The 18,804-nt window shown below is 43.4% G+C and overlaps 2 protein-coding genes across 2 annotated transcripts in view; one reads left to right on the plus strand and one right to left on the minus strand.

Annotated features, from left to right (window-relative positions):
• Positions 1–13,555, plus strand: part of LOC123752719 (ribosome-binding protein 1-like) — a 90,553-nt gene extending 76,998 nt beyond the window's left edge. Inside the window, exon 3 of the mRNA XM_069314705.1 lies at positions 13,343–13,555. Coding sequence (XP_069170806.1) covers positions 13,343–13,555 — 213 coding nt within the window. The remainder of the gene's footprint in view (positions 1–13,342) is intronic.
• LOC123752409 (uncharacterized) overlaps positions 1–18,804 on the minus strand; it is a 270,374-nt gene that overhangs the window by 206,445 nt on the left and 45,125 nt on the right. The window lies entirely within an intron of this gene.

An 18,804-nucleotide genomic window follows, 5' to 3' on the forward strand; every position in this document is an offset into this window, starting at 1 on the left:
TAAATACATACCTTTGTACTCCCAATTATAAATGACCTAATTGATGCACAGAGTAAAGGGTCTCGAATCTCCTTTGTATGGATACCCTCACACATAAATATAACCCATCATAATGAGACAGACATTGCAGCCAAACTAGCGTGTAACAAGTTTGAAGTTGAATTAGATCTAGGTATCCCCATCTCTGCTGTCAAAACTGTATTGGTCCAAACATTCAGATCTGATAGGAAAGAACTTACTGACTCCCAACGACCTGAAAGTACTAGTATAAAAAGCTATGATTTGTTCAGATCTGAAACCTACATCTATGGACAGCACAAAACGTCCACTAGACTGTGCGACACAGTGGTTGCAAGGATCAGGTTGGGTTACCGTTACCTGTGGCAGGTGGCTGCAGGTGACGGGTCTCCCAATCCTGAGCACTCCAGTTGCAAACTCTGTGAGCAGGAACTACGGCATGATCTCCCGCACTACATCACTGAATGCCCAGTTATTAGACCTTTCAGACCAGTTGGCATGAGGTACCTGGAGCTTTGCAATTACTTTATTCACTCTCGTATTCTTGAAGATATCCTCACAGTATACCCAAAATTTGCCAGTGCAGGCTATTAAACACATGACCCTGTATGACTAACCATCCTGCGAGATGGGGACTTGTATTACCACTGCTACCTTATTCAATCTTGTGTTGTTGATATCCTCAAAATGCATCCGGAGTCTGCCAGTGCAGACCGCCTATCACATGTCTCTGTATGACTAACCATCCTGTGTGATGGGGATTTTATAGCATCACCTAGTTAGCTTTTTTTGACACACTGTACTCCACTTCATATAGTCTAGGGTAGCTGCACTAATGCAGATGTACCTCATAACTTAATAAAAAAAAAAAAAAAAAAAAAAATACCTTTTGTACCTGGAGCTTTGCAATTACTTTATTCACTCTCGTATTCTTGAAGATATCCTCGCAGTATATCCAAAATTTGCCAGTGCAGGCTATTAAACACATGACCCTGTATGACTAACCATCCTGCGAGATAGGGACTTTTATTACCACTGCTACCTTATTCAATCTTTTGTTGATGATATCCTCAAAATGCTTCCGGAGTCTGCCAGTGCAGACCGCCTATCACATGTCTCTGCATAACTAATCATCCTGTGTGATGGGGATTTTATAGCATCACGTAGTTAGCTTTTTTACACACTGTACTCCACTTCATATAGTCTAGGGTAACTGCACTAATGCAGATGTACCTCATGTATTAATAAAAAAAATACCTTTTTTACCCATTCCCAAAAGACTTTTGATTCACGTTAGCAGGTTTAGAACTTTTCCTTCTTATATCTCATGAAGGAAAAGGCCTTATCCCCTACTCTACTATTTTTCTCTTAAACACAACCCGACAATCAGCTGGCCACCTCGTACTCAAATACGTTTGGGTGAACAGAGGCGAACAGTTCGGGATTCGCGCCCAATCAATTTTCCCTAGCCAGGACTCGAACCTATACCAAATTGATTGCGAGGTTCAGATCAAGTGTATTATCAACTATGACACCAGGCACTGAGGCGATTTGTGGCTAAATTGAGGTGGTGGAGGAGAAAGAACTAAACTTGTTTTCTCTGGAGCTTACAGTATGAGAATAAATTCCAGCTCACAGTATATGGAATAAATTCCAGCTCACAGTATATGGAATAAATTCCAGCTCACAGTATATGGAATAAATCTGATACAATTAAACATGAAGAGCTGTTTATGGTGTAAGGCGATCCAACAACACACACACACACACACACACACACACACACACACACACACACACACACACACACACACACACACACACACACACACACACACACACAGACCCCCTCAGAGCCCGATAGGCTCAGGAATCTGTACACCTGTTGATTGACGGTTGAGAGGCGGGACCAAAGAGCCAGAGCTCAACCCCCGCAAACACAACTAGGTGAGTACAACTAGGTGAGTACACACACACACACACACACACACACACACACACACACACACACACGAGCTACTCCTGAACACTCAGCATTGGGTGCACCACACCCCATCCTCCCACAAATCAGCGGCGTCTGCCCACCAGACCTGGCCCGTGTAAAAGCCAAAGTACAGAGTCGGACAGCACAAGTTACCACCACGATGTATGACCCCTCAACCTTTTTTCCCACCCCCCTTCCACACACTCCACATCCACCTTTCCACCCATCCCACAACCCAGCATTTCCACACAACTCCACTCTCTCTAAACCCCAACACAACTTTTCTGTACCTCCTTTCACACACACCCAATCCATTTATCCACCTCACCCCTCATCCTCCATCCCAACCCCTTCAAGTGCCACAAGATGACATTCTAAGAAGAAACATAGAAAGAGAAAATATAAACACGTACAAGAACAAGGGCAGGAACAGGGACACGAACAAGAAAACAGAAGTAGAGGAAGACGTATCCTCAACCCCACAATATTCCTCTACGGAATCTTCCTGGGTCGCCTCCCTGCTTATAGGGAGTGGGGGAAGACGTAGATCTTAGCTACGCGTAATCGTTAAGTAGTAACTTTATCGTGCCGACCCACTTTAGACCATTTTCTCTGCCAAATATGGACCGCCGTGTAAGGAAATCTATTGCTCCTGCGAACAGTATAATCTCATTTTAATTTGGACGCCATCTTGCCTCTCATTAAGACAGATAGAGAGAGGGATATATATATATATATATATATATATATATATATATATATATATATATATATATATATATATATATATATATATATATATATATATATATATACATATATATATATATATATATATATATATATATATACATATATATATATATATATATATATATATATATATATATATATATATATATATATATATATATATATATATATATTCTCTCAGTCTATCTATAGACAGAGTGTGAGAGAGTGAGAGAAAGAGTGAGAAAGAGAGACGAGAGAGACAAGCAAGCCATTCCTTAGCTTATAGTAGTACTACAATATTCTCTGAGTGGTCACTTACTCTCTCTGGCATCCCGCTCTCAAGTTCCTGACCGAGCAAAGAGAGACAAAAATAGCAGGAAGAGGAGGAAGACCAGGACGAAAATGAGAACAAAGTCGAGTAGGTGAAGGACGGGTTACTGAAAAAAGAGGAAGAGATGAAGGAAGCATTTTAGATGTGCGTGGGGTATGGAGACTGGAGAAATACAGGATAGAGGTTTCAAGGTATTGAAGTTGTATTTTGTGCTATAATTGTTGGTAAGAGGGGGCGGGAGGCTATCAGGCTAGGAAAATGAGGGCATTACGTGAGGGGGAAAGAAGCCATCAGACGAGGGAAAGGAAGGACGCCATACGAGGGGAAAGAACCCATCAGACGAGGGGTAGGGAGGGCATCAGTCAAGGGGGGAATTAGGGCATCAGACGAGGGCATGAAGGCCATCAGTTTAGGGGAGGGAGATCCTCAGATGTGGCTATAGACGACATCAAAGGGAGTGAAGGCATCAAACGAGGGGATAAAAGGCATCAAAGGCAGAGAGGGAGAGAGGGAGGGAGGGAAGAGGCATCAAAGATAGTGAGGGAAGGTAGGAGGAGAGGGAGGGAAGGTAGGAGGGGAGGGAGGGAGGGTGGGAAGAGGCATCAAAGAGGGAAAGTCAAGTTTGGATAAAAACTGTATATGAAGCATAAGTTGATAAACGCCTTGAGCAGGAGTGTGTTAAGTGTGAGTGCTGCAGTGTGTTAAGTGTAGGTGCTGGAGTGTGTTAAGTGTGTGTGCTGGAGTGTGTTAAGTGTAGGTGCTGGAGTGTGTTAAGTGTGTGTGCTGGAGTGTGTTAAGTGTGTGTGTGCTGGAGTGTATTAACTAAGGCTGGTGTGGGGTAAGTGTAGGTCGAGGAGGGGGTTGTGTTGCCTGGGGCGGATAAAATAAGCTCAGAGTAGCTGAGGTTTGTTTTACTATCTCCGCCTATCCACCTCCTCCACAGATCTCTCTCTCTCACGCACGCACGCACGCACGCACACACACGCACGCAACCCACCTCTAGTCTCCTGGTTTGGTCCTAGCCTCGCGCTAAGACAAATGGTTAGTGGCATTAAAATGCACACCACGAGGGACACGGAGGGAGGGTGGGAGGGAGAGGGATAGAGGGAGGAGGCACGGATAGGGAGAGAGAGAGAGGGAGGGAAAAGGAGGGAAAACAAAATACAGGAAAACAAAAATAATGGAATTTATGCAGAACGGAAAATGAGGAAAAAGATGACAAAAATTGAAGACGTGGAAGGGGAAAAAAATAGTGGATGAGGGGAAATGCTAGAGAATAAAAAAAAGATGGAGAGAAGGAACAATAGAGAGATGAAGACAAGATGAAATGTAAAGAACATAGGGAAGGAGGGTAGTAAGAAGGGAAGAAAGTAAGGAGGGCAGAAAGTAAGGAGGGAATAAAGTAAGGAGAGAGTCATAATGACTTGAGCATGAAGATAACTGAGTCAAGTCTAAAAAATTAAATACAAGGTAAACTTTGCCTCTATGTCATCCGGAACAGCGGCTCAATAATTACCTCGGACGTTCATATCCAAATATATTAAAATTTGCAGCACCTGCGCAATAAATTGCCTGAGGATACTCCGTGTCTTAACTAAACTTTTGGCAAAACATAAGCTGGCAACACATAAAAGTGCCCAAATGTGTAAAATTGAGGAAATGTGCCTAAAATTGCTTTAATGTCATTAAACTTATACATAACAGGCATCACAAATTCTAAGTAAAAAGACAATACTACACACACACTATATATATATATATATATATATATATATATATATATATATATATATATATATATATATATATATATATATATATAGAGAGAGAGAGAGAGAGAGAGAGAGAGAGATCCATAACCTTTAGGCATTTGTCTTGTATGTTTTGTAACCTTTAAATACACAATAAAGGAATATATATATATATATATATATATATATATATATATATATATATATATATATATATATATATATATATATATATATATATATATATGATTTTGTGTGTGTGTGGAATGGTAGGAGATCATTCGGTATCACTGTGTATACCGAGGGTTGATCTCTGGCTTTGCAGGTTCGAGTCCTAGTTGGGTCATATAGTTTTTTAATGATTTATATCTTGGGGGGGACCATTCAAGCTCATTATTGTGTAAATCTATCTGTATATTTACACAACCCAGACGTGCCGGAAAGCTCATAAAGAACACATGCTGACGAGGCAATCCTTGTACCTGGTGATAAGGGCAACACCCAAATGCAGGTCCAGCCCTAAATGCGGGCTGAAATGATCACGAAAACGCAGGAGCAGCTCTTCCTCATAGGCGTCCACCACTCCATTGGGTACCCAGCAGCGTGCCTGCCACCAGTGTCCGGAATAACTACAAACGGACATGACAGAACATAAACTCTGAACCAGAGTACACATCGGGGTGGAGGCGGATGCCTCGCACAGGGGAATAATGGCTTCCCGGAGACGCCAGGCCAGCTCATGACCCAGAGACAGAGCGACTGTATAATGCAATCCAGTATGTGCGATCCGTCAGGGAGTGAGACGAGCAGGAGGAGGTTAAATGGTCGTTGGAAATGGTGTGTCTTGTCCATAATTCAGGCTGGGTGTATAGAGCAGTGAGATAACGCCGGATACATCCTCCATTCTGCCCTTATCCTCCTCTTTACTACCCAGGTATGCCTCGCGGGGAAAGGTGTGAGCAGATGGGGGGGCTACGCGATTGTCATTCCATCACACTTGTCAGAACCGAATAACTGATAATCGTCAGCATCATCACAATTCCTGTTAAAATCTTACGTGTGGCTGACGACATCCAGTGTTATGTTGAGTGCGTTCTTTTTGAGTGCATCGTTTTTTTTTTTTAAATTCTTATTGAAGGCGATGAGTCACAATAACGTGGCTAAAGTAAGTTGACCAGACTACACACTAGAAGGAGAAGGGACGACGACGTCTCGGTCCGTCCTGGACCATTCTCAAGTCGATTGTGGACCAATAGTCGTCCTGGACCATTCACAATCGATTTGAGAATGGTCCAGGACGCACCGAATCGTCGTCGTCCCTTCTCCTTCTAGTGTGTGGTCTGGTCAACAAAATTCTTATTGAAATTCCATGGTCTCATTTCCCGTTTTAACCACGGAAGACATTTCCGGGTTTTCCACGGGCAAATTCCCATGTTCTTCGTAGATCTAATTCATGATCTCTCTGTGTACCCAATTGTTGGGCACGCAAATCTTGGGTTCTACAGGAGGTAAGGATTAAATAGGTCTTCATTGATGTCGGGCTATCAAGTACTAAAAGGTATTTTTGTCCATTGCTCTATCGCCAGAGATCATATTTTCCTTTGGGCTCTCGCTTGTCTACGTGCTGGGTTCTGAGGGGGACCTCACTCTGTTATGTTAGAGTGTACCTTGCGTCAGCCGGGACCTTCAAGGTGAAGTATGACCTCGGGGAGGATGAGATTCCTCTCCTCAGTTCGACTTCCGGTAAGACAAGAGCAGTAACCTATCATTAAGTTAGATTACCGCTAAGTGCTCTACCTTAATGTGAAGAATTTTGATGTCGGTCACAAGCGCTGAAATGCTGAGCGATCAATCAAGTACTGCCCACTACACCTTACACCAAACCACACCAGCTGACCTAAACTCAACACAATCAACATCGTTCATCACAATTCACCACAAGCCACAACAGCTGACCTAAACTCCCCGCAAGCCACAACAGCTGACCTAAACTCAACATAAGCAACCAACAACAGTTCACCTCATCTCACATCAAGCCACAGCAGCTCACCTCAACTCATCGCAACCTCACCCACAACTCATCACAAAATGAACACTTACCCACTATCTGCTTTTTACACACGAGGCACTCTCACACCGTTACACTTACAGCTCGGCATAAAACTTGGCAAAATACACAGAAGGTAAGACATACACGCTCGTTGCAATATATATTTTAGTTACTGTGATACACTCAGGCAAACGACCTCCTCAAGGCTTGCATCATACAAGAGCTCTCACAGCCCCCTTCCCCCTCACCCTCACCCTCACTCTCACCCTCACCCTCACCCTCACTCTCACCCTCACCCTCACCCTCACTCTCACCCTCACCCTCGGTCGACGCTCCAAAAGTGGTTCAGGTTTTACGTCTCGTCCTGACACTTTTCGTTAGCTAATATCATCCACTATGTCGCATCATCTAGTCATTATAAGTCACTTATTATGATCAAAGTCTTGTTCAAAGGTACGGTAATTATCAGGAGAAAGCGCTAAGCCATTACGACTATATAGCTCTTGGAAGGGATATGAGGATAAGGATTTAGGATAGGACGGAGGGAAACAATTGTACCCAAACTTATTACCAGATTTCAAGTATGTCTTTGTTGAATACTGACCTAAAATGCAATATAGTACAGTCTTTGATGTTAGATGTGACAGGAAAATGATACCTAAGGATGTGTTGAAATTTGTCAGATTAAAGGAACATTTGACTCTGATGAAGTAATCCGAGAAACGTTTATCTGCGGGAACGTTAAATGGCTTTTGTGTGCCTCTTCCACTACCCTGGCAAAATACAGCTACCGTATGCCTCTCTCACTACTCTGGTCAGTGGTATACAGTAGCACTTCATGGCTACTGTATGCCACTCCCACTAACCAAAGATGACTACTCTCTGAATCTCCCATTAACTTCACTTCATATGGTAAAAAAACTACAAATATTTCTTTACTATTTTTAATCAATCCACAAGTTTCCCATTTATCAGTAATATTATATTATTGATTTGTATAAATATTACCAATGTTGTTGTTATTCTAATATTACCTTTTCTTATTAAAGTTTCAATAAACATACAAATTATCGAAGGGTTCCACCGGAATGTGTATGTGTGTGGAGAAATGAGAGTCGAACCCAGGAAACACGTCGTGTCGCAGATGAGCCATTAATCCTCCTCCTGGAGTTTAATTGCCATCTTCCTGGGCTGGTGTTGGTTCTCCAGTCTCCGCTACAGCACCCCCTCCCTCGCTACAGCACCTCCTCCCTCTTGACGCGTTCGTATTGCGGTCCGATGCAACTACGCGCAGATATGTAACAAAAATTGTTTTTAACGTATTAAATATTGTTGAGAAGAACTGCTCTTGGTACGTTTTTGCTAAGCTAACAACCCTCTCCACAATTCTGTTTTTATTATATTTTTTGTTGACATTTTCTGCCCCTCTAATCCGTCCGCCTTCTCCCCCCCAGCCACGCTCGACAGGCCACCATCACATAGTGTGTCTGTGTGTATGGGTATGTGTGTGTGCTTGTGTGTGAGAGAGTGAGAGAGAGAGAGAGAGAGAGAGAGAGAGAGAGAGAGAGAGAGAGAGAGAGAGAGAGAGAGAGAGAGAGAGAGAGAGAGAGAGAGAGAGAGAGAGAGAGAGAGAGAGAGAGAGAGAAAGGCGAAAGAATGAGAAGGAGCAGATGAGAGCCCCTCATGGCTTGCCTGGCGCACGTTTATCACCCAGAGCAGCAGTGTGTTGACAGGTGGGAGGCGAAGCGCCCCACACCCAGTGTTGTGTAAGTGTCCTACAGGGTGACGCCGCGGGTGCTGGCTGGCAGGTGCAGGTGGCCACACTCACCCTACAACCCGCCCACTCAACTATTAGCCCGCATTGTTTACCTTCTCGACACCATCGCTATAAGTGCAACGTACGAAAGTAACGCCTCACAAATACCAACGTTTACGATAGGTTAAGTGGGTTCAAACGTTTCTGGTGAGGCTAGAAGGTTGGATTCTTTACGGAATTACAAATAAAGAGAACAGGCTCCACTTTCTCCACTAAACAGTATAAAGTATGTTATAAGTCTCACCAACTCTTCTGTTCGCCTTCTTTATATTAACAATATTTTACTTTTAAAACTGACTTATAATTATAATATTAATTTGCAAGTGAAGAATGAAAGTGTAATAGGTCATGTGCTTGTGACTTATAACAGGTGTGACTGTTCTCTGTATGGGAGAGGGAAGTAGAGCGAAGGAAAAAGAGAGGGGAGGGGTTAAAGTATAAGGTAGGAGTGGAGGAATGGAAGAGGAGGGAAAGAATGGAAATAGAAGGGAGAACGAATGGAAGAAAATAGAAAGGGACAGAAGAGGGGAGGAGTGAAAGAACAGATGAGGAAGAATGAAAGATGAGGGGATAATTAATGCAAAACGGAAGGAATGAAAGAGGAGAGGAATTGGAAGGAAGCGAAAGAAGATGAAAGGCGTGAAAGAGGAGGAGAAGAGGAGGAGGAGGAAGAGGAGGAGTGGAATAAGACAAAAGGAGGAGAGGTGGAGCAAGGGGGGGGGGGGAGGATGGGAAACAGTATCAATAACCCGAGAAGTAATAAACAGGTCATATCTTCAGCCATGTTTGCTTACACGGGTCGTTTGTCACCGCCGCCGCCACTGTTGTTGTTGTTATGACCGACCACACTGGTCTGGCGACGCCGGGGTGACCGACAGCCCACCGGGGGTGACCGACAGCCCGCCGGGGGTGACCGACAGCCCGCCGGGGGTGACCGACAGCCAGCCTGCACCATCGTCACCAGCAGTGATCTACGTCCTCTAAAACCTGGAAGCTTTATATTGTGAGAACACATGACACGTGACACATGACACATGACACATGACATACGACTCTCCGGATGATATATTTAAGTTGGCTTTGTCACTGTTTTCGTTACCCTGGAAGGTCCTTCCATACTCTCCGAGCTTATTACCTTGTTACTAAGTTCTATATATATATATATATATATATATATATATATATATATATATATATATATATATATATATATATATATATATATATATATATACATATATATATATATATATATATATATATATATATATATATATATATATATATATATATATATATATATATATGTATGTGTGTGTGTGTGTGTGTGTGTGTGTGTGTGTGTGTGTGTCTTGAGTGTCTGTGTGTGTCTGTGTATTTAAAGAAATGTACTGTCCTTGAAATGTAATACGACTCCAATAACAGTTAATCCGACTGTATCACATTTACATTGAATACAACATTTACAGTGATCCAAAATAAATCCCTATCTAGGTAACAATATTCAAAACTGCTCCTATATAAACATAACAAGGTACCTGCCGTACACAGAGAGCACCAGAGGCCCCGAATTAGTAATATTCCCAAGAGAAATGACGCTCCGGGTAATTTCAACAAAATTAATGACTATGCATTTCACTTTAGCACCCGAGAGGTGAGAGAACTCTACGACCACAGTTGCAGTAACACGTACAGCATTATTCCCCCACATAAACAAACTGATTCGAGTGCAAATTTCGGTAACAGGGAGAGTCCTTGCCTGTTTAACAGTCTGAACCGTTTGGTGGAATAGCTTGCGATCTTCTGCTCAAACCCGGTCTGACAAAACTATTTCCTTTTGCGACAATGGTCACTTTTAGTGTCTTTAACCTAAATAATAATTTTCCAGAATTAATCTTTACCTGTATGAACCCGATAAGCAGTTGGATTACTGCAACTGTTTATACTGCTCTTAAGCAGAATGATACACACATTTGAATTCAAGAGACCATATGACTGAAGCAATATAATCCTCAGTGGTTGGTTACTTAAAACAAACTGTGATTAGCCTACATCTTAACCCGCGGTGATAGCTGACATAAGATATGAGCGCGTACGTACATCCACGCGCACACACACACACACACACACACACACACACACACACACACACACACACACACACACACACACACACACACACACACACAACTGTGAAGGGGCCGTGGCTGAGTGGAGGGGCCGTGGCTGAATGTACAGCGCTTGTGATTCGTAATTCCAGGGTCCGGTTCGATCCCAATCGCCGGCGGAAACAGATGGGCAGAGTTTCTTTCACCCTGATGCCACTGTTACCTAGCAGTAAATAGGTACCTTGGAGTTAGACAGCTGTTACGGGCTGCTTCCTGGGTGTGTGTGTGTGTGTTTGGAAAACAAAAAATTAGTTAGTAACAGTTGATTGATAGACAGTTGAGAGGCTCTCCTCACCCTTCAAGCATCCGATGAAAATCTCACTTCAACTGGTCATTATTATCAATTCACTTTCCCAGTCAACCCAGCACTAGCAGTAATTACAAACCATTTACTAATATTCACCGATCACTCTCCTCTACCATATCAGGCGAAACGACCATCAATCTCATCCTCCACTTCACCACCATCACGTCCTCCCCCACCTTACCTCCAACCAATCCTTACTGCACCTTACCAATCACTACCAGCCAATCATCCCTAACCCTCACACCCCTCCTCAGATTCCACCCACAAGCGCTCTCAGTGAATCACTCTGGCTGCTGCGTTTTACGTGTCGCAAAGGCCTCTCGTTATATAGTTTTACGGCTGTTTCCGGCAGGATGAAGGAGAGGTTAAGAAAGAGAAGAGAGAGAAGAGAGAATTTGAAGGAGAGGGAAGTAGGAGAAGGAAGATAGAACTCAGGGAGGAGGCGGAATAAGGCAAAAGTCGAAAACTCAGTGAACGGGAAAAAGGAGGTGGAAGAGAGAAGTTTGATGTGTGAAAAGGCTTACGTGACAAAATGTAGGGAAAGACTTTGAAAAAGAGAAGCGAAATAATATAAATAAACAGGTATCTATGTGGATGTGAGAGAGATCTAAGATGCGGAAATGTGATGTCATTTAGTCATGTAATGATTCTTGAGTGTAGTCGTGAGATAAGGGCGTGATTCACGAAAGCTTTTCTAGAAGCCTCCAGGGAACCTTCCCTGAAGCCTCCAGAGAGCCTTCACTGAAGCGACCCGAGGAGGTTTCATGAAGCCTTCCTGGAAGTAACAACCGGAACATCAGATGAAACAAGCCATTCAAACACAAAAGCCATTCATAAGCACAAACCATAAATACATTACAAGAGACGAATACAGTAATCCGAATAATAATAATAGTGCCGTTTAGAAATTCAAAATAGGTGTATTTAATACCAAGAGTTAAGAAATCAGGTTACAAGGGAAGTTTTAAGAAAATCTAAAACTTCAGACCCATTAACTAGATCGTCCGAAACGGATCCCTGGGACCCTTCTGGGTGCCACAGTATAAGTGGAAGAGCTACTGTGCCATTTGTCAAGAAATGAAGGGCTCGCATGTATGGCAGGACCGTGTTGTCGTTGTGGAAGAGCCCGAGATAGGTTAAACTTGACAGTATAAAGAGTGAGAACATCAGGGCAGAGTTTTCACATTGGTGTTGTTCAAGTCAGTCCCATTTAGGATCTCATCTATATAATGTAAACCAACTTCTTAAAATTTCCATGTTTTCATTTTAATGTGTTTATTACTGTCAGTGTTCTCACAACTATATTTTATATTTTTTACCTCTTTCTTCTTTTCTCTATATTATGTATCTTTCCTTTTTCTCATTTTCCCCACGCCTTATCTTCTATCTCTTCTCTTTTATCTCTCTACATCCTTCCCATTTGCCTTGCATGCTACAGTGTCAACTTTCCTCATCTCCACATCTTGCCTCGCCCCCTTCCCACCAACCTCCCATCCCTGTAGTCCAGCGTGTGTCGTCACAAGTAATAATATAACAAGGACGTCTGGTGGTGGTAATATAATAATCGGACTGTGAGAAGAGCGACTCTCGTCCCACGACACACGGCGTCTTGATAATTAAACGTGGCAATCTTGGTCCGTAGACTTTACCAATGGCACGTGCAGTCATACATGTCTACCCTATGCTTTCATCTATTTATCATACGTTACCATTTTCTGTCTCTTAGCCTCACGTTGCCTTCTCTGTTTACCCTGTTTTGTAAGCACTTTCAGAACCTTCCACTGTTATTTCCTTTTAATTCTTCCTTCTCCTATGTTCTTCCTACTTTGACAAATCTAACATACAATGTCTGATTTCCTCCTTTTCAGCCATTCCCGTCCATACCCATTATCTTCCTCTCTCATCCCACACGTCCAATTTCCAGTTCTCTTGACACTCATCCCACTGGCACTCTAAATCTTCCACTCTTCCTACCTCTCCTTTCTACCTTCTCTCCTCCTGTGTTTTCCCTCCACTCAAAAAGAACTAAAGAAATTAGCCATTAAATCCCTCCCGGGAACAAGTGCCCTTTTGGGGCTGACCGGCCGAGTGCCAGCAGCAGCAGCAGCAGAGGTCGGACCTCCTCTGCAGCAGTAGCCGGGCCACTCCAGCAGCAGCGGCTGATGCCTGACCTCTCCTGCAGCAGCGGCAGAAGCCGGACCTCTCCAGCAGCAGCAGCAGCAGAGGCCGTACCTCTCCTGCAGCAGCGCCAGAAGCTGGACCTCTCCTGCAGCAGCAGCAGACACCTCTCTTGCAGCAGCGGCTGAGGCTGGACCTCTCCTGCAGCAGCAGCAGCAGCAGAGGCCGGACCTCTCCTGCAGCAGCAGCAGCAGAGACCTCTCCTGCAGCAGTGTAAGAGGGCGAATCTCTCCAGCAGTAGTGTCAGCGGGTGGAGTTCTCCAGCAAGAAATCTTAAGCTCCTTAAAGAGTGCTGCCACAGCTCTATCACTCTCTCCAGCACACTTCAGCGTGATGGAATTCCTGCTCCCTCCTTCATCCGTTTGTATGTCTTTCGTTCGTCCTTGTGTGAGCCACTTCTTCGTCCGTGTGCTCGTTTCTAAGTCATCCGCGCGTGTGCACGTCTCACGTTCATCTATTAGCACGTCTGTCATTCAATGGTATGCTCGTCTCTCGCTCCACCACCTTCATAATTCCGATTTATCAACATCCATTCGTGCGTCTGCAATATTCAGTCAAATCAATCAGGTAATGTATCCAGTCTATCCACTTCTTCTTCACCAACTACAACCTATACACGTAAGAAAGTTGGACGGATGGAAGAGTGGACGGAAGAACAGACGAACAGGCTGTTAAATTAACTCATAGACGGTAATTACGTGCTCTCCCCTTGAACTCTTACCGGTTGAGTTAATGAATATGTACGTATATGACGAGGAAAAGAGTAGAAAGAGTGCGATGCAGCTTTGTCACTTGATCTCCGTCCATGCAAGAGAACGTGGGTAGAACAGATAGCAGAACTGTTACCACTATATCGTCTGAGAGAATAATGATAAAAAAGGAGATAGGGATGGATGGAGGGAGAGTGAGAGAGAAAAAAAAGGGTAGAGGAAGAGAGAAGGTGGAGGAAGGGTACGAGAAAGGGAGATGACGGGAGAATGGGCGTGAAGGGAGGAAGGAATAGGGTGGAAGGAAGACGGTAGATGCAGGGAGGGAGAGAAAGAGAAAAGCAGATGGAGGAAAGGAGAAGGGGTGGAGGTAGGGAGAGAGAGAGAGAGAGAGGGGTGGATATAGGTTGAGAGAACCATCAAACCAGACGTCCAAAATACAATTGGTCAGGGTGGGTCTGTGGCGGCCAATGATAGTATCGCATTGTCTCACTAGATCAATAAAAAGTGTAAAAACGAAAACTGTGATCATCACAGATTCCGATGATTGTCCACGGACACCATGTACTTCAGGCAGGGAGCGATGTTCACGAATCCCGTCCTGTCTACTCGGGTGGGGAGTGGCAGAGCTGTGCCACTTGTGAGAATGGCACAGATACACACGACGATATGTTAGGGGACGGAAGCGATGCGTGAGGGTCGGATACACTAGGGTGCTATAACCTCAGAGGCCGCAGAGGTCTTTTGTCAATGTATCCACATCTCTTCCTGCATCTCTCTCTCGCACACACAAATTAATCAACAACCAACAGAGATAATATCCGAGCGGAAGGAAGCCTTCTGCTGGTATACGAAGGATGCCTGAGACATTCAGTGCAGACTGATCCTCCACAAGCCTCTTGTGGCCCCGACTAAGTTTATTAGTAATAGTAGTAGTTGTGGTGGTGGTAGAATTAGAAGTAGAAATATCAGTAGTATGATACCCTCGTTGTTCATTGCCACATATAACTCATTGCCACAACGTGAGTCATCGTAAGTCTTAAAACAGGGGTCACAGTTAAAACGGATTCAACGAAATAATTACATATTAACACTTTATCCAAGGTTTGCTTGCCCATATTTTTTTCAGCTGGATCTCATAAATCCATCCCTGTCCTGAGTGACAGTGAATGATTTACAGTTACAAATATATGAATTAAAACATATGCCCGGTATTCTATCTGATGTAGACTGTAACCTCCTGAAATATATATGTATTTAAATCTACAATTTAGACCTAATGTCTCATGTATAATTCTCTTTCCTGTTTGACAGTGAATTGAGCAGCATCATTACTGTAATAAGACCTAACAGAAATACACCGATCAGGCAAATCTATATATAATTTTATCAATAAAGATTTTAATAAACGTTATATCATTGCATTGCACGGACAGACAAATTAATATCCAGACATATAGACAAACGAATTGGCGAACACACTAAACACACTTGAAAGATTTAACCCTGTTTGTTTTCTCGGAAAAAAGAGGAAACTCGGTGGATTCTCAGCGACTGGTAAGATCTTCTTTAAACCTCCTTTCAGAGTTCGTTCTCTAGAAGCCCAAAAATAGCACCTCCCGCTTTAAGCCTCAACCCTGGCATAGTGGTACAGTGTTACAAGAACTTTGTATACATACCTTAACACCCAACTGCATGGCCGTACGCACCCTCCAAACAAGCAACAACGCTAAATTTCATAAACAAATTACAATATTGAATTACTCGAATGCATAACCCATAATAGACAGCATTTGTTACTTTACATGCACATATGACATTTTTACATTACATAATTATATATATATATATACATGGAATACACTTAGTAACTGATAAAATGGCGATAGAGACACTGGTGAGAGGACGCCATCTCTGCAGTAGAGGCAGCACACCACAACAGTACCTTGCTCTCAGTCCGGCGTCGCCACCACCGCCTTGCTATTGCCACAATATCTTCAGTATATCGTGTCTGGGGGGAAGAAACTACATTTTGTTTCAAAAGCTCCTTGTGGTGACCCAGACTTCGTTATACCTATTTTGAAGCTTGTTGTTTTCAATCTTTTCATCACAATTTCTGTAATCACATTCTATTACGTAAAATATAAATAAGATATTTATAAATAAGTTCTATAAATTTGTTTTTATTTTCGTTTTCTTTTCCGTTTGTGAATGGTAGCTATTTTCTAATTTTTCAATACAGTTTACATCGATGTCTTATCAACAAGAAAATACCGAAATAACTGGCAATAATTGTTTTTCAAAATGCTCTATTTTCTTCTGTGACTACCGTATACAGGCTCTCTTACACAAAATTTCCGTCAATGAAAATTTTCACAAATTTATACACAGAGATCATTGCCTTCTCCTCCGCCTCTGGCATAAGGGTAAGCACGTAACCCTACATGGTGTACGATAAGCGGCCTGTCACTCGCGGTCCCTATTATGAAGAATACTAAAAAACATTATATTGTCAGGAACGTTACGTAAAAAGTGTGTGTGTGTGTGTGTGTGTGTGTGTGTGTGTGTGTGTGTGTGTGTGTGTGTGTGTGTGTGTGTGTGTGTGTGTGTGTGTGTGTGTGTGTGTGTGTGTGTGTGTACTCACCTAATTGTACTCACCTAATTGTGCTTGCGGGGGTTGAGCTCTGGCTCTTTGGTCCCGCCTCTCAACCGTCAATCAACTGGTGTACAGATTCCTGAGCCTATTGGGCTCTATCATATCTACATTTGAAACTGTGAATGGAGTCAGCCTCCACCACATCACTTCCTAATGCATTCCATTTGCTAACTACTCTGACACTGAAAAAGTTCTTTCTAACGTCTCTGTGGCTCATTTGGGTACTCAGCTTCCACCTGTGTCCCCTTGTTCGCGTCCCACCAGTGTTGAAAAGTTCGTCCTTGTTTACCCGGTCGATTCCCCTGAGGATTTTGTAGGTTGTGATCATGTCCCCCCTTACTCTTCTGTCTTCCAGTGTCGTGAGGTGCATTTCCCGCAGCCTTTCCTCATAACTCATGCCTCTTAGTTCTGGGACTAGTCTAGTAGCATACCTTTGGACTTTTTCCAGCTTCGTCTTGTGCTTGACAAGGTACGGGCTCCATGCTGGGGCCGCATACTCCAGGATTGGTCTTACATATGTGGTGTACAAGATTCTGAATGATTCCTTACACAGGTTCCTGAACGCCGTTCTGATGTTAGCCAGCCTCGCATATGCCGCAGACGTTATTCTCTTTATGTGGGCTTCAGGAGACAGGTTTGGTGTGATATCAACTCCTAGATCTTTCTCTCTGTCTGTTTCATTAAGTACTTCATCTCCTATTCTGTATCCTGTGCCTGGCCTCCTGTTTCCACTGCCTAGTTTCATTACTTTGCATTTACTCGGGTTGAACTTCAACAGCCATTTGTTGGACCATTCACTCAGTCTATCCAGGTCATCTTGTAGCCTCCTACTATCATCCTCTGTTTCAATCCTCCTCATAATTTTTGCATCGTCGGCAAACATTGAGAGGAACGAATCTATACCCTCTGGGAGATCATTTACATATACCAGAAACAGTATAGGTCCGAGGACTGACCCCTGCGGGACTCCACTTGTGACGTCTCGCCAATCTGAGACTTCACCCCTCACACAGACTCGTTGTCTCCTGTTGCTTAGGTATTCCTCTATCCACCGGAGTACCTTCCCTCTCACTCCAGCCTGCATCTCCAACTTTCGCACTAGCCTCTTGTGTGGCACTGTATCAAAGGCTTTCTGACAATCCAAAAATATGCAGTCTGCCCACCCTTCTCTTTCTTGCCTTATTTTTGTTGCCTGGTCGTAGAATTCAAGTAACCCTGTGAGGCAGGACCTGCCATCCCTGAACCCATGTTGATGCTGTGTTACAAAGTTCCTTCGCTCCAGATGCTCCACTAGTTTTTTTCGCACAATCTTCTCCATCAGCTTGCATGGTATGCAGGTTAGTATGGTATGTGTGTGTGTGTGTGTGTGTGTGTGTGTGTGTGTGTGTGTGTGTGTGTGTGTGTGTGTGTGTGTGTGTGTGTGTGTGTGTGTGTGTGTGTGTGTGTGTCCAGCAGACTGGTTGCATAATCTACACGGAATCAGTAGAACTCAGTATCTATTATTGCCACTGCAAGTCAAACTTGAGCACCGTATCACAAAAGGCACCCACGCTCTCGGCCACACCCTCGTGCACACGAACGCACGCACGCACACACACACATATGGAAAAGAAGGGGGCAGACTATCTCAATATTTATATCAGTTCTAACACTAAGCAAAGGCTAAATTTGATAAGGGAGCCAATAATTAACCAGGCTGAGGACGCCCTGCCATTCAAATAAAATGTGAAACTTGTAAATCAGAGCAACGACAATCATGAGTCGACAGGGAAGACCAGGAGAAAGTTCCGGTGTTTATCCGAGACATGGCTGCAGAACTTCAACCCATAAAAATGCAAGGCAAGTAAAACAGAGACAACGAGACCATTCCCCCATGTCAAAACAGAACAAATAATCTTTGAGTTGACATAACTACGAATCTAACACCCGAGGTACACACACAGAATGTGCTGACGTGCTCGAAACTGTTGCAACAGGTAACAAATGTAGATATGATCGTCAGAGCTCTGTACACATTAAACGTTACATCTATCCAAGAGTATACAGCCACAGCACTTTATATCTAAAGAAGCACAAAAACTAGGCGAAGGAATGCAGCAGGGC

The sequence above is a fragment of the Procambarus clarkii genome, chromosome 7, assembly GCF_040958095.1.
Source record: "Procambarus clarkii isolate CNS0578487 chromosome 7, FALCON_Pclarkii_2.0, whole genome shotgun sequence".
In the NCBI taxonomy this organism is placed as follows: Eukaryota; Metazoa; Arthropoda; class Malacostraca; order Decapoda; family Cambaridae; genus Procambarus; species Procambarus clarkii.